This window comes from Oryx dammah, unplaced genomic scaffold, assembly GCF_014754425.2.
Source record: "Oryx dammah isolate SB20612 unplaced genomic scaffold, SCBI_Odam_1.1 HiC_scaffold_22, whole genome shotgun sequence".
Classification (NCBI taxonomy): Eukaryota; Metazoa; Chordata; class Mammalia; order Artiodactyla; family Bovidae; genus Oryx; species Oryx dammah.
In genome coordinates this window covers 54,190,735-54,203,783 of record NW_024070206.1, presented here as the reverse complement: position 1 = coordinate 54,203,783, position 13,049 = coordinate 54,190,735, and the positions used below count along the sequence as shown (strand labels likewise).

At 42.4% G+C, this 13,049-nt stretch overlaps 1 protein-coding gene across 3 annotated transcripts in view; it reads left to right on the top strand.

Annotated features, from left to right (window-relative positions):
- CD226 (CD226 molecule) overlaps positions 1 to 11,692 on the top strand; it is a 90,823-nt gene extending 79,131 nt beyond the window's left edge. The window contains exons 2-4 of one of the 3 annotated variants that reach the window (XM_040264345.1): positions 2,846 to 2,948; positions 8,395 to 8,449; positions 11,511 to 11,692. In XM_040264345.1, the coding sequence (XP_040120279.1) occupies positions 2,846 to 2,948; positions 8,395 to 8,449; positions 11,511 to 11,624 (272 nt within the window). In that variant the 3' untranslated portion in view covers positions 11,625 to 11,692. Of the gene's footprint in view, positions 1 to 2,845; positions 2,949 to 8,391; positions 8,639 to 11,510 lie in introns of those variants that run through there. The other 2 variants (XM_040264344.1, XM_040264346.1) reach the window with 2 other exon arrangements.
- The last annotated feature ends 1,357 nt before the right edge of the window (positions 11,693 to 13,049 follow it).

The following is a 13,049-nucleotide window of genomic DNA, read 5'->3' as shown; positions in this document are numbered from 1 at the left end:
ATTGGGCCAGCCAGGAGTGTTGTTTGTTTTCCCTGAGGTCCTCACTCCGGTCCTCGGACCTTCTTTTGTTTTATTTTCGAGGGCTTTTCCCATCTTTGTCTTTTAGCCACCGCCATTTTGGACTCCTTTTCCCTATTCTGCCTACCGAAGCCATGCCCAGGGGGCAACCCAAGATGGGCGGGTCATGGTGGAGAGGTCTGACAGAATGTGGTCCACTGGAGAAGGGAATGGCAAACCACTTCAGTATTCTTGCCTTGAGAACCCTATGAACAGTATGAAAAGGCAAAATGATAGGATACTGAAAGAGGGACATGGAGGCCTGGCGTGCTGCGATTCATGGGGTCGCAAAGAGTCGGACACGACTGAGCGATTGAACTGAACTGAACAATAACTTTCGTTTTTTTCTTTCACGATTGTTCATTTGACTTAACCTTAGCATCTACTATATTCAAATTATGTCAGCATAGCAACTGTGGTCCTTTTATAAGCCTGTGTTATAATGCAGAATAACTTCAGATATTTTGTTTACTTTTTAAAATATGCCAAGAACCGAAAAATGCTAATTTATTATTTTATTGGGGGAAAATTCCCTTGTTCCTTTTGCAGTGGTGATTCAATATATTTTTGTTCTGAATAAATTTCACTTTTCTTCTCCCCATCATGTCTGAACAAAACCCCATCTTAGATGCTATGTACGAGGTCTTTAAAGTGTTCATATATTTTTCTACCTTTATTCACCTTATAGGTTAAACAAATTTATAAAGTAAAGATAATGTTTATTATATGATTTAGTCTTTGCCGTAAACCTTACCAAAGAATGAGTGGAGTAAACTTTGAGCTCTTACCATGAAAAAAAATCTCAGCTAAATAGTGAGCCAGGAAGGAAGAAATCATCTGAATGAGAGATTGGGAAGACCGCTGTGAAAAGCGTGGTTTTCAGGATGCCATGGGATTCCAGACAGCCTGGGAATCAGGAAATTAAAGCTCAGTTTCAAGAGGATGGGCAGTTGTGCTGGTCTCTGCTATAGCTGCCCCTTTTCTGCAGGAGGGGGGCCTGGAAAATTTGCCACCTAAAGAGAGATGGCCATAAAGACAGTACCTCGGTTTCCATTCAATCCCACTTCCATCAACAACACATTCTGATGTCTTCTTGCAACGAGCTCTGTGGGTGGCGGTGGGTGAGGGGTGCTGTGGGCAGGAGGACATCTGAAAAATGAGATGGTCTCTGATCTCATGGGATCTCGGCCCAGAGGGGAGCAAATATTGCTCATTTGAATATTGCCTCATTAGACTCTTATCCCAACTCCGCGATGTAATTAGGAGTATTGGCATCACTGGACAGTTGGAGGAAGGCAGGCAGAGAAGGTTAGGAATTTGCTGGAGGTCAAATAGCTAAATAGTGAAAGAATCAGTGTGAAAATTTCAGATTTTCCCCCGATTGCTGGTCTGTCCAGTTAATACCTGAGTTGGAAAAGTAACATACTTTTCTTGATTATTTTTATCCTAAACTGTCATTAAGTAGACAGTATTTCTTAAGCAAAATTCCACTTACAGATATCAAAGTTACATACTGTTGTGATTGACTTCTTATTATCAGAACTAAGGAGTAATCTTCATTTTTTAAAAAAGATTTTTTTTTTAATGTGGACCATTTAGAAAGTCTTTATTGAATCTGTTACCATATTGCTTCTGTTTTATATTTTGGGGTTTTGGCTGTAAAGCATGTGGAATCTTAGTTCACTGACTAAGCATTGAACCTGCATCCCTTGTAGCGGAAGGCAAAGTCTTAACCGTTAGATCACCAGGGAAGTACCAGCAGTAATCTTCATTTATATACTAGTTTGATAGTTTTTTTTTCCTACTAAAGATTTTGTGTTTCTGATTGGGAGTTCATTAGAATGAAGTGATACCTACCGTGAATAAATGCTTTCTATTCATACTCTTCTTAACGTGTCAAACCCACTATTAGATCAAGGAAGTAAGGAAAATCTGTGAGGAGTCAGAGATATTTAGGTAACTCTGAAAGAAGAAGTCTTTCCCCCCTACTCATCCTATGTTTTTTAAATTGGATTCTTTGTTTTATATACATTGTTATTCTGTGATGATTAACACTCCATGGGAGATAGATGGAGAAACAGTGTCAGACTTTATTTTTTGGGGCTCCAAAATCACTGCAGATGGTGATTGCAGCCATGAAATTAAAAGACGCTTACTCCTTGGAAGAAAAGTTATGACCAACCTAGATACCATATTCAAAAGCAGAGACATTACTTTGCCGACTAAGGTTCATCTAGTCAAGGCTATGGTTTTTCCAGGAGTCATGTATGGATGTGAGAGTTGGACTGTGAAGAAGGCTGAGCGCCGAAGAATTGATGCTTTTGAACTGTGGTGTTGGAGAAGACTCCTGAGGGTCCCTTGGACTGCAAGGAGATCCAACCAGTCCATTCTGAAGGAGATCAGCCCTGGGATTTCTTTAGAAGGAATGATGCTAAAGCTGAAACTCCAGTACTTTGGCCACCTCATGCGAAGAGTTGACTCATTGTAAAAGACTCTGATGCTGGGAGGGATTGGGGGCAGGAGAAGAAGGGGATGACCGAGGATGAGATGGCTGGATGACATCACTGACTTGATGAATGTGAGTCTGAGTGAACTCCGGGAGATGGTGATGGACAGGGAGGCCTGGCGTGCTGCGATTTATGGGGTCGCAAAGAGTAGGACATGACTGAGCAACTGAACTGAACTGAACTGAACATACCCTTTTTAAATTTTCCCAACTTCCTCTCTATTCTAGCTTTAGCTGAATTCCTAATTCCTCCTATAATTTATTTATTTATTTTCCTCCTAGGTGAAAACAAGAACACATACATCCCCTTTGTGGCTGGTGGGGCAGTTCTGCTGTTGCTGTTGGTTATCCTAATTACCACCATCACTGTCATTATTTATAAGAGGTGAGTACTGGAACTCCTCCTGAGTAATTCTGATGCTCGAGTTTCTCTATTAATGACCCAGTAGCTGGCTGAGCTATCTTAGGACTCATGTACTGAGGCCACGTCCTTTGAATGCTGTTCTTAAAGGTAGAGGAGGAGCAGGGCCTCTGGAGGTATTAGAGGAGAAGGCTAGAGCAGTTCATCTCAGAATTAGGAGGAGTGGGCAGTCCACCCCCTCATCCACAGGTTCAACTGCCTGTCTGCAGCTGTATCTGTCTTCTTCCTCCTGCAAACACAAAAGGCTGGCAGGTGAGGGGGGAGGTGTGTGTGTGTGACAGAGGGGTTGGGGAGGGGTGGATTCTGAGGGCAAGACCAGGGCTGAACACTCATTACACGTGTGCTTGGTCACGTCCAACTCTTTGCTCCCCCAGGAACTGTAGACACCAGGCTCCTCTGTCTGTGGGATTCTCCAGGCAAGAACACTGGAGCGGGTTGCCATTTCCTCCTCCAGGGGGTCTTCCTGACCCAGGGATCTCTCCTGCATCTCTTGTGTCTCCAGCATTGGCAGGCAGGCCCTTTATCACTGCACCACCTGGGAACCCCCAGCACCTTCATTTATTCTTTCATCAAATATTTATTCTGACCACGGTGAATGAAATGTGATGGCATGCACATTGTAATAAGCAAACAATGTGATTTTAAATGGTTATATAATGTCTGAAACAAGTAATATAGGTGCCTTTATTACAGATTATTGAGAAGAAAGAAGTTGGGAGGGGCTACCCTAGAGAGAGCAGGGGGTCACCTGGCCTCTTCTAAAGTCTCCTACCTTTTATTGTCTATGACACACTTGGGAATTTTCTAGGATGTTCTTGGTTGGCCGTTCCCTCCTAGCTGCCCCACATTCATCGACTCACCAGTCTAGGTATTTGTTGCAATCTTATTTGTAGTCACATTGGGTTGGAATCATTCCTTATAACTCGTGATTCTAACTAATGTATTAATTTATTTATTAAGTTATTTTTAATTGGATAGTTGCTTTACCATGTTGTGCTGGATTCTGCCATGAAACAACCTGAATCAGTTACTTGTGTATGTATTCAGTTCAGTTCAGTTGCTCAGTTGTGTCTGACTCTTTGCAATTCCATGGACTGCAGAATGCCCTCCCTGTCCATCACCAACTCCTGGAGTTGCTCAAACTCATGTCCATTGAGTCGGTGATGCCATCCAACCATCTCATCCTCTGTCGTCCCCTTCTCCTCCTGCCTTCAATCTTTCCCAGCATCAGGACCTTTCCAATGAATCAGTTCTTCACATCAGGTGGCCAAAGTATTGGACCTTCAGCTTTAGAATCAGTCCTTCCAATGAATATTCAGGACTGATTTCCTTTAGGATGGACTGTTTGGATCTCCTTGCAGTCCAAGTTACTCTTAAGGGTCTTCTCCAACACCACACTTCAAAAGCATCAATTTTTCGGTGCTCAGCTTTCTTCACAGTCCAACTCTCACATCCATACATTACCACTGGAAAAACCATAGCTTTGATTAGACAGACCTTTGTTGGCAAAATAATGTCTCTGCTTTTTAATACGCTGTCTAGGTTGGTCATAACTTTTCGTCCAAGGAGCAAGCGTCTTTTACTTTCATGGCTGCAGTCACCATCTGCAGTGATTTTGGAGCCCCCCAAAATAAAGTCTGTCACTGTTTCCATTGTTTCCCCATCTATTTCCCGTAAAGTGATGGGACCAGATGCCATGATCTTAGTTTTCTGAATGTTGAGCTTCAAGCCAACTTTTTCACTCTCTTCTTTGACTTTCATCAAGAGGCCCTTTAGTTCCTCTTTGCTTTCTGCCATAAGGGTGGTGTCATCTGCATATCTGAGGTTATTGATATTTCTCCTGGCAATCTTGATTCCAGCTTGTGCTTCATCCAGCCCAGTGTTTCTCATGATATACTCTGTGTATAAGTTAAATAAGCAGGGTGACAATATAGTCTTGACATACTCCTTTCCTGATTTGGAACCAGTCTGTTGTTCCATGTCTATCTCTAACTGTTGCTTCTTGATCTGCATACAGATTTCTCAGGAGGTAGGAGAGGTGGTCTGGTATTCCCATCACTTGAAGTATTTTCCATAGTTTGTTGTGATCCACACAGTCAAAGGCTTTGGCATAGTCAATAAAGTAGAAGTAGATGTTTTTCTGGACCTCTCTTGCTTTTTTAGTGATGATCCAATGGGTGTTGTCAGTGTATGTATATCCCCTCTCTTTCAGCTTCCCTCCCACTCCCCATCCCATCCCTTGTGTTAAAGTCTCAGGGAAAGAAGGAACCAAACTTTTGGTGTCTGCTTTTTGAAAGTCTGACACATTGTAGCCATTTATTATATGTTTGTTGAGTGAATGACTACATCCATCTCCACTCCTCTCCCCAGTAATATTAATGTACACACACACACACACACACTCATGTGTGCTTATTGGTAGGGTTTCCCATAGGTTTCTCCATCTTGTTGCCATGCCCCTAGCCTGCAGCTCTCCAAAAGTGGCCCTCACTGCTCACCTACCTTCAGAGATCTCTCCAACTTGCTTGCCTGCTTCCAGGTATCTCTCTCCTTCTAACTCATCTGATGTTTCCTGGTTCCTCTTCTAAAAGTTAGAACTGACCACCTTGTCTCCCTGTTTAAAGATTATTTATTGTGTTTCCACTGCCACCAGAATAATGCTAAACTCATTAACCTTGTGTCACAGGTGCCCTCTGTTCAGCCTGATTACTCTAACCTCAATCTAATATTTAGGAACTTCCCTGGTGGTTCAGATGGTAAAGCGTCTGCCTACAATGCTGGAGCCCAGGGTTCGATCCCTGGTTTGGGATGATCCCCTGGAAGAGGAAATGGCAACCCACTCTAGTATTCTTGCCTGGAAAATTCCATGGATGGAGGAGCCTGGTAGCCTACAGTCCATGGGGCCGCAAACAGTTGGACACGCCTGAGCGACTTCACTTTCTTTCAATCTAATATTCATTTGTATTTTCTACTTTACTTACTCTCCTGATATTGACCAGTTGTATTAAAATACAGCTTTTATTCTGTGAACACACCCGACTCTTCCCCTCTGTGATGCCACCAAAATGCTGGTTTCCCCAGATTTAGCCTCAGTCCTGCAGATGTTCTGGTGCAGGGAGCGTGTCCCCTCTGGGGGGCTGCCCTGCTTTCCACCTCCTGCAAGCAGACGGGAGGTCACCATCCAGAGTGCCATTGTGCCTCTCACCCTCCACGCCTCGCAGCCTGCTTTGCAGTTTAATCATTTCCTCCTCGCTTGTCTTCCCTGCTATTCATAATGGCAGGGGTTGTGTTTTGTTCATTTCTTCGTGCTTGATGGCATTTAGTGCTAGTCTTTCCAAACAGTGGATGGTCCACAAGCATTTGTCTAAGTTGAAACATGAAACCGTCGACGTCCCTTTCTCTGCATCGCGGGCTGCCCTCCAGTCAATCCCTGGTCAGAAATGAGCAAATCAATGTGTGGAACCCGGGTCATTAGTGGCAGTGAGAGTTTCTCCCCTGCTTCACCTTGGTTCATAAAAAATGTGCCAAGGGCCAACGTGACAGCCGGAGCGCATGGGAACACGAGGAACACAGCGGAGAGCGACTGAGTGACAGGCAGGTCACGGGAGGGTCACAGGTGTCAGATAGGATGGATTTTGAGTCATGAGAAGGCATCACTTTTACATGAATAGCTAAATGGAACAGTAGAATATATTGTTCTACTTGGTTAAATGTGATAAAAAGATTAGTGGACCTGAATGCAAGCTCATGGCCAAAACCACAAAGCAAAAATTGAGTGCTCTTTTCTACCCTGTTGCTAGTATCCGTTTGTGGTCGTTGCTTAGAAAAGAAACATCTTGAAAAATAACCCAAGGGCCTGACAATGACCTTCTGAACTCTGTTTTAGCAAACTTTTTTTTTTTTTTTAACGTTTAAAATAATCCTTTTTTTTTTTTCTTTGAAGATAATTTTTATTAAGATAAATCCAATAAAATGTTGTGAATACACATATTATCAGAACTTCCATTCTGAAATAAACATTTGTATTTCTTTTAAAAATGGAATTTCAATTGCATTTTTCCCAAGTAATATCACAGTTATATTTGGGAAAGATAATTCCCGCTTCAGCTTCAGATGCGCTGACCTGGAGAGAAGCCAAAATACATCACAGGGTACCTGGAGGAAACGAAATCCTTCCTTCATGCTTGGCACACACCCAGAAGCCCCTGGGCACCAGGCACCCTTTCCTTCTCCAGGGGATCTTCCTGACACAGGGATCGAACCCACGTCTCCTGTATTGGCAGGCAGATTCTTTACTGCTGAGCCTCCAGGAAAGCCCATACAGTGCTCCATGTTAGTTATATCTCAATAAAACTGGAAGAAAAAAAATCATGTACTCTTTTCTTTCATCACATTGTATACACTAAGGCTTATGTTAAAATATATTTCTTTACACATGTATATACACAGATACACACGTATATATATATTTATATATATTTGGACCTACTTGGAAAGTTAACTCTATATTATGATATAACAAGCCTTGTGAATGGTAATTTAACAATGAATCAAAGGTCATAGATCTGCATAAATTTCCTCACTTGTGAAAAGAGTTTAATCCCTGAGTCAGGAAGATCCCCTGGAGAAGGACTTGGCAACCCACTGCAGTGTTCTTGCCTGGAGAATCCCATGGACAGAGGAGCCTGGCGGGCTATGGTCCGTAAGGTTGCAAAAAGTGGGACACAACTGAAGGGACTCAGCAAGCAAAGCAATACAGATGGTTTAGTGAAATGCCTGACAGAGTCTGTAAAGCTTAGTGCTTTTGTCACTGTCTCCAAGAAGTTACACTGTGGGCATTTAAAAGGAACTTTTAATTGTGGGGTATGTCTGAGATTATTTGGAGAAGGTTGTCAGTCATATATGTAATAACCCACTCTGCAGCATTCTTTAGTAAACTCCCTGAGATTAATTACTAAGCTACACTACTGGATATCCATTTAGTTGCCTTTGCCAATTGTGAGCACATTGGAGGATGTAGGAAAAATGGAAAAATTTAGGTCAATGGAATTTTGAGTGACTGCATATAAAGCAGCCATGATCAACTTCAGAATAATCAGTAAGGGTCAGGGTGTAGGTGAGGTATAGAGCGTTCGAAATCATGAGAGTGCTGCAACTTCCCTGGTGGTCTAGTGGTTAAGACTTCGCCTCCTAATGCAGGGGGTACAGGTTCTGTCCCTGGTTGGGGAGCTGAGACCCACATGCCTTGAGGCAAAAAACCAAAACTTAAAACAGAAGTGGTATTGTAACACATTCAGTAAGGACTTTAAAAATGATCTACATCAAAAAAAATCTTTGGAAAAAAAGAAGAAGTACTGCTAGTGCTGACATGTCATTTTTAATTTCTCTTTTGTACATGTGTTCCCAGAAGGAAAAGGCAACAGAAAAGAGGCCTATTTAAAGACTTCTGGATCACACAGAATACGGTAAGTGTTCTCAGAATAGTTACTCACCCCTCCCCCCCAACTCTTTCTTGCATCCTAAGTGTCTTGGCAAGTCAGTCCCTTTTGCAGCTTGCAAGCTTCTTTTTTATTCTCAAGAACCTAACCACACAGTCGCCTGTTGTTCAAGTCTCAGCTATTTGATGAAGCAGTTCTTTTCTGATTTAGTCTCCTATGATTTGCCAACTAAGGTCCGTCTAGTCAAGGCTATGGTTTTTCCTCTGGTCATGTATGGATGTGAGAGTTGGACTGTGAAGAAGGCTGAGCGCCGAAGAATTGGTGCTTTTGAACTGTGGTGTTGGAGAAGACTCTTGAGAGTCCCTTGGACTGCAAGGAGATCCAACTAGTCCATTCTGAAGGAGATCAACCCTGGGGTTTCTTTGGAAAGAATGATGCTAAAGCTGAAACTCCAGTACTTTGGCCACCTCATGCGAAGAGTTGACTCATTGGAAAAGACTTTGATGCTGGGAGGGATTGGGGGCAGGAGAAGAGGGGGATGACCGAGGATGAGATGGCTGGATGACATCACTGACTCGATGGACCTGAGTCTGAGTGAACTCCGGGAGTTGGTGATGGACAGGGAGGCCTGGCATGCTGCGATTCATGGGGTCGCAAAGAGTCGGACACGACTGAGCGACTGAACTGAACTGAACTGAAGATTAATACCCTTGGACACTGTTTTACATCCATACAAATAAAGGAGCAATTACACTTAAAATAATGGTCAACATTGCACATTTAGCTGCCGCCATCAGAGGCCTGCAACGACAAAATTACCACAAAGTAGTACTCTTGCCTGGAAAATCCCATGGATGGAGGAGCCTGGTAGGCTGCAGTCCATGGGGTTGCAAAGAGTCAGACATGACTGAGCGACTTCACTTTGACTTTTCACTTTCATGCATTGGAGAAGGAAATGGCAACCCACTCCAGTGTTATTGCCTGGAGAATCCCAGGGACGGGGGTGCCTGGTGGGCTGCCGTCTATGGGGTCACACAGAGTCGGACACGACTGAAGCGACTTAGCAGCAGCAGCAGCAGGGTGACCAGAAAGAAGAGAATCCTGTTGTCTCACAGCTGTGGAGGGCTGAAATCTAGAATCAAGGTCTCCGCAGGGTCTGGTCCTTTTTGGCAGGAGGCTCTGCTCCATGTTTCTCTCTCAGTTCCCGTTGGTTATCAGTGATCTGCAGCTTGCTGACACATTGCTCAAACCTCTTCCTCTGTCTTCACATGGCGTTCTTCCGCATGCACACGTGAATGTCTGTGTCTCTTCTCCGTTTCTTTTAAGGGCACCAGTCATATTGAGCTAAGGGCCCATGGTTCTTCAGTACGACCTCATCTTAAGCTGTGACAACTGAAGCAACCCTATTTCCACATAAGATCACATTAATGAAGGTCCAGGAAGTACATACATGTGGGGGTGATGCTATCTGACCCGGTGCAGGGCATGATAATATTTCTGTGTCTTGAGGTTTTTGTGAGGGTTAAATTAAATTGAACTAATGCATAGCAAGCACATAAAAGGACGCAATACAGGATATTCATTACTATGATGATGTTTGGATTAATTGATTAATTAATTGATATCCAGATTATGAAGCTAGAGACCCTTCTGCTGGGCGGCAGGACTCGGGTTAACCGTGACATTGTTCCCATGTTTCTACCTGCTCCTGCCCCTTCATGTTTAATTGAAAGAGGAGGAAATTTACTTCTGGGTTTGCAGATAAGATGTATGCTTATTTTCATGCTCACTCATTGTCTCCACTGTAGGTCAAATATTCCCTCTAATGCACATTATTCTGTTTACAAAATCTTACAATAAAACATTTTCCCGAGTGTTATCTAAAATTACATCCATTTCTCTTCAATTAAATTATTTGCACTTGAATGCTACATGGCCAAAACATCTAGTACTAAAAAGCTTCTGACAATCCAGTGTGTGCGCTTCAGACTTCTTAATAATGTCTCAGTTTAGCTTTCTTCTTCTATTAAGGAGTTACTCTTTGCAAAACAAATTTTTGTCTTCCTCAATAACTCATGTTTTGCTTCTGGGCACCAAGTGCAAAGGCTGGAGAAGTCTGGCTTTGTTCTGTCACATACAATTTTTGGGTCTCTTCTCTGTCCTTAGCTGTTGTCCACTCAAGCCAATGCAAAGACACACTTATTGCCCTGAATTCCAGGGGAGGAAAGGCGCTTTGCAACTTCCTGCCTTAGATATTCAACGCTTCCAGGCTTTTGCAGGCTTTTTGATATTTTGAGTGGCAATTAGAAAGTTAGATAGTCAGCTGGTCTGTCAAAGTTAGACTTCCTTGATTATTTGGGGGCTCTTTTAAAAAAGACAAATTGAGTAGATTTCAATAGCACTTGAACTTTCCTTTTACTTTCTCCATGCAAACACCAACACCACTCTAAATTTTCAAGCTACTCACTACTCACCAAAAGGCCTCTCTCTCCTCCTCTTCTCTTCATTTCTGTCTCCTGTTCTCTCTCCCCACTCTCACTTATGCCTCTGTATTTTCTGTCACACATATACATACATGTGGTCAAAGTGACTTGATTAGCTAGAGAATAATCTCGAAAGTGAATGTAGTCTTGCTTTTGTAATTTTTAAGTTGTGTTCAGTTGCTTATTCCTAAGCCAGGACATGGTGTACTTTAAAAACATTTCTTTAGTAATTCATCCATTCAACAGAAATGAATGGTTATCCACTATGGGAAAATACTGGACTAGACCTTCCGTATAAAAATGCGAATTATTGTTCTCTTTGAAATAGCGTAACTTTAGGAGAGAGAATTTTACATCTAAAGAGGTAATTTATACCCTGCTATATCAAGTGATAATCAAGACTAATCTCTGTTGTATCTCAGAGTCGTGAGATCAAGAATGTGATTTTCTCATGGAAAGTCCATGCAATGAAGAGAATGTTTTATGAAATTAATTGTAATAGAAATTTGACCTATATTATGGATGAACTGAGGAGAAATTTGAGTGTGTTGATTAAGTGCTGAATTGCAGTGAATTATTAACATCCTCTCTGTTTATCTTTCTAGGCAACCAACAACTACAGAAATCCCTTCCCTCCCAATCCACTGTCAGCTGGTGCAGGAGAGGACATTTATGTCAACCACCCGGTCTTCTGTCTTGGACCAAGGGCTAGAGTCTAAGCCCATCATAGGAGAACGTAAATGATAACTGTTATGTATATGGATCGTCATACAATGTCTTCCCACTAGTTAATGTCTACCTTGGATTTTAATTGATCAAATTTATTTCATTTGATAAGAAAAATACTGCCTAACCATAGAGAGCATTCTTAACAGATATGTTTTAGAAAACCTGACTCTAATTAGCTTATACATAAAAGGAAACACTGAATCATATAATGGGACAATCCAGGGAAGATCAAGCTTCAGGGAAGGGTTAGTTGCCAGGGCTTAAAGATTATGTCCAGAATTAAGAATGGACAAAAGAGTTTCTGGATCCCCTGTCACAGCATTGGATCTACTTCCCTTGATGTTAGCCTCACTCTCCTTCAGGCTTTCTGGTTGTGTTTCCAAGATGACTGCCGACAACTCTCAGCAAGTCATAATCCTTGTTTCTGCCTGGTAGAGAGCAAGCACATTCGAAGACTTGTCCATTGTTAAGCCGTCATCATGGCCGTAAAGGAAACCAACCCTGAATATCAGTTGGAAGGACTGAAGCTGAAGCTCCAGTACTTTGGACACCTGATGGGAAGAGCTGAGTCACTGGAAAAGACCCTGATGCTGGGAGAGATTGAAGACAAAAGGCAAGGGGAGCCACAGAGGTTAAGATGGTTAGATAGCATCACTGACCCAGTAGACATGAATTTGAGCAAACTTCAGGAGAAAGTTGAGGACAGAGGAGCCTAGCGTGCTGTAGTCCATGGGGTCACAAGGAGTCGGACATGACTTAGTGACAGAACAACAATAACAACAACATGGCCAGGAAGGGTGGGTGGGCTAAGTCAGTTAAGGGCTTGATAGAGCTGTGTAGGAGTGGGGCCCAAGTCCATTACTGGGAAGGAGAGGGGAAGAGGCTGAGGAGGGCGGAAGGAAGAAGGAAAAGGGATCAAAGAGTAGGAAGGTACAGAAAAACTTTTTTTTGCTTAAAAGTTTTGACTAGGTACACAGGTTGGCCTCATGATACGACTCACAGAGCAATTAGACCATGCCTGTTGTTGTCCAAATTCTAGATGGAAGCAACAATGAAAAGTGTTTGTCAAACTCAGTAACAGTCATGGTCACCTTGAAACCACAGTGATTTGGTAATGACAAAACAGTGATCATTCCTGTCTCATGTCCTCATTACTCATCTTTAAAAGGTCCTCATTTCTAAAAGATTCATCTCAAAGATTCATTTAGGTTTCAAAGTTGGAGACTTGGCGTGATAATCTGAAATGAACCCAAAGCAAATTCTCACATTGTCTAGATTCTTAAGCTGTAATTTACAGTTTTAGCAAGACAGTGGATATGTTGTGGTTTTATCTTTAAATACCATGCACACCAAATAGTGCAATTATTCTGTGAATTATGGAAACTGTGAGTGCCCCTAACTGTTTCAGAAGAGAA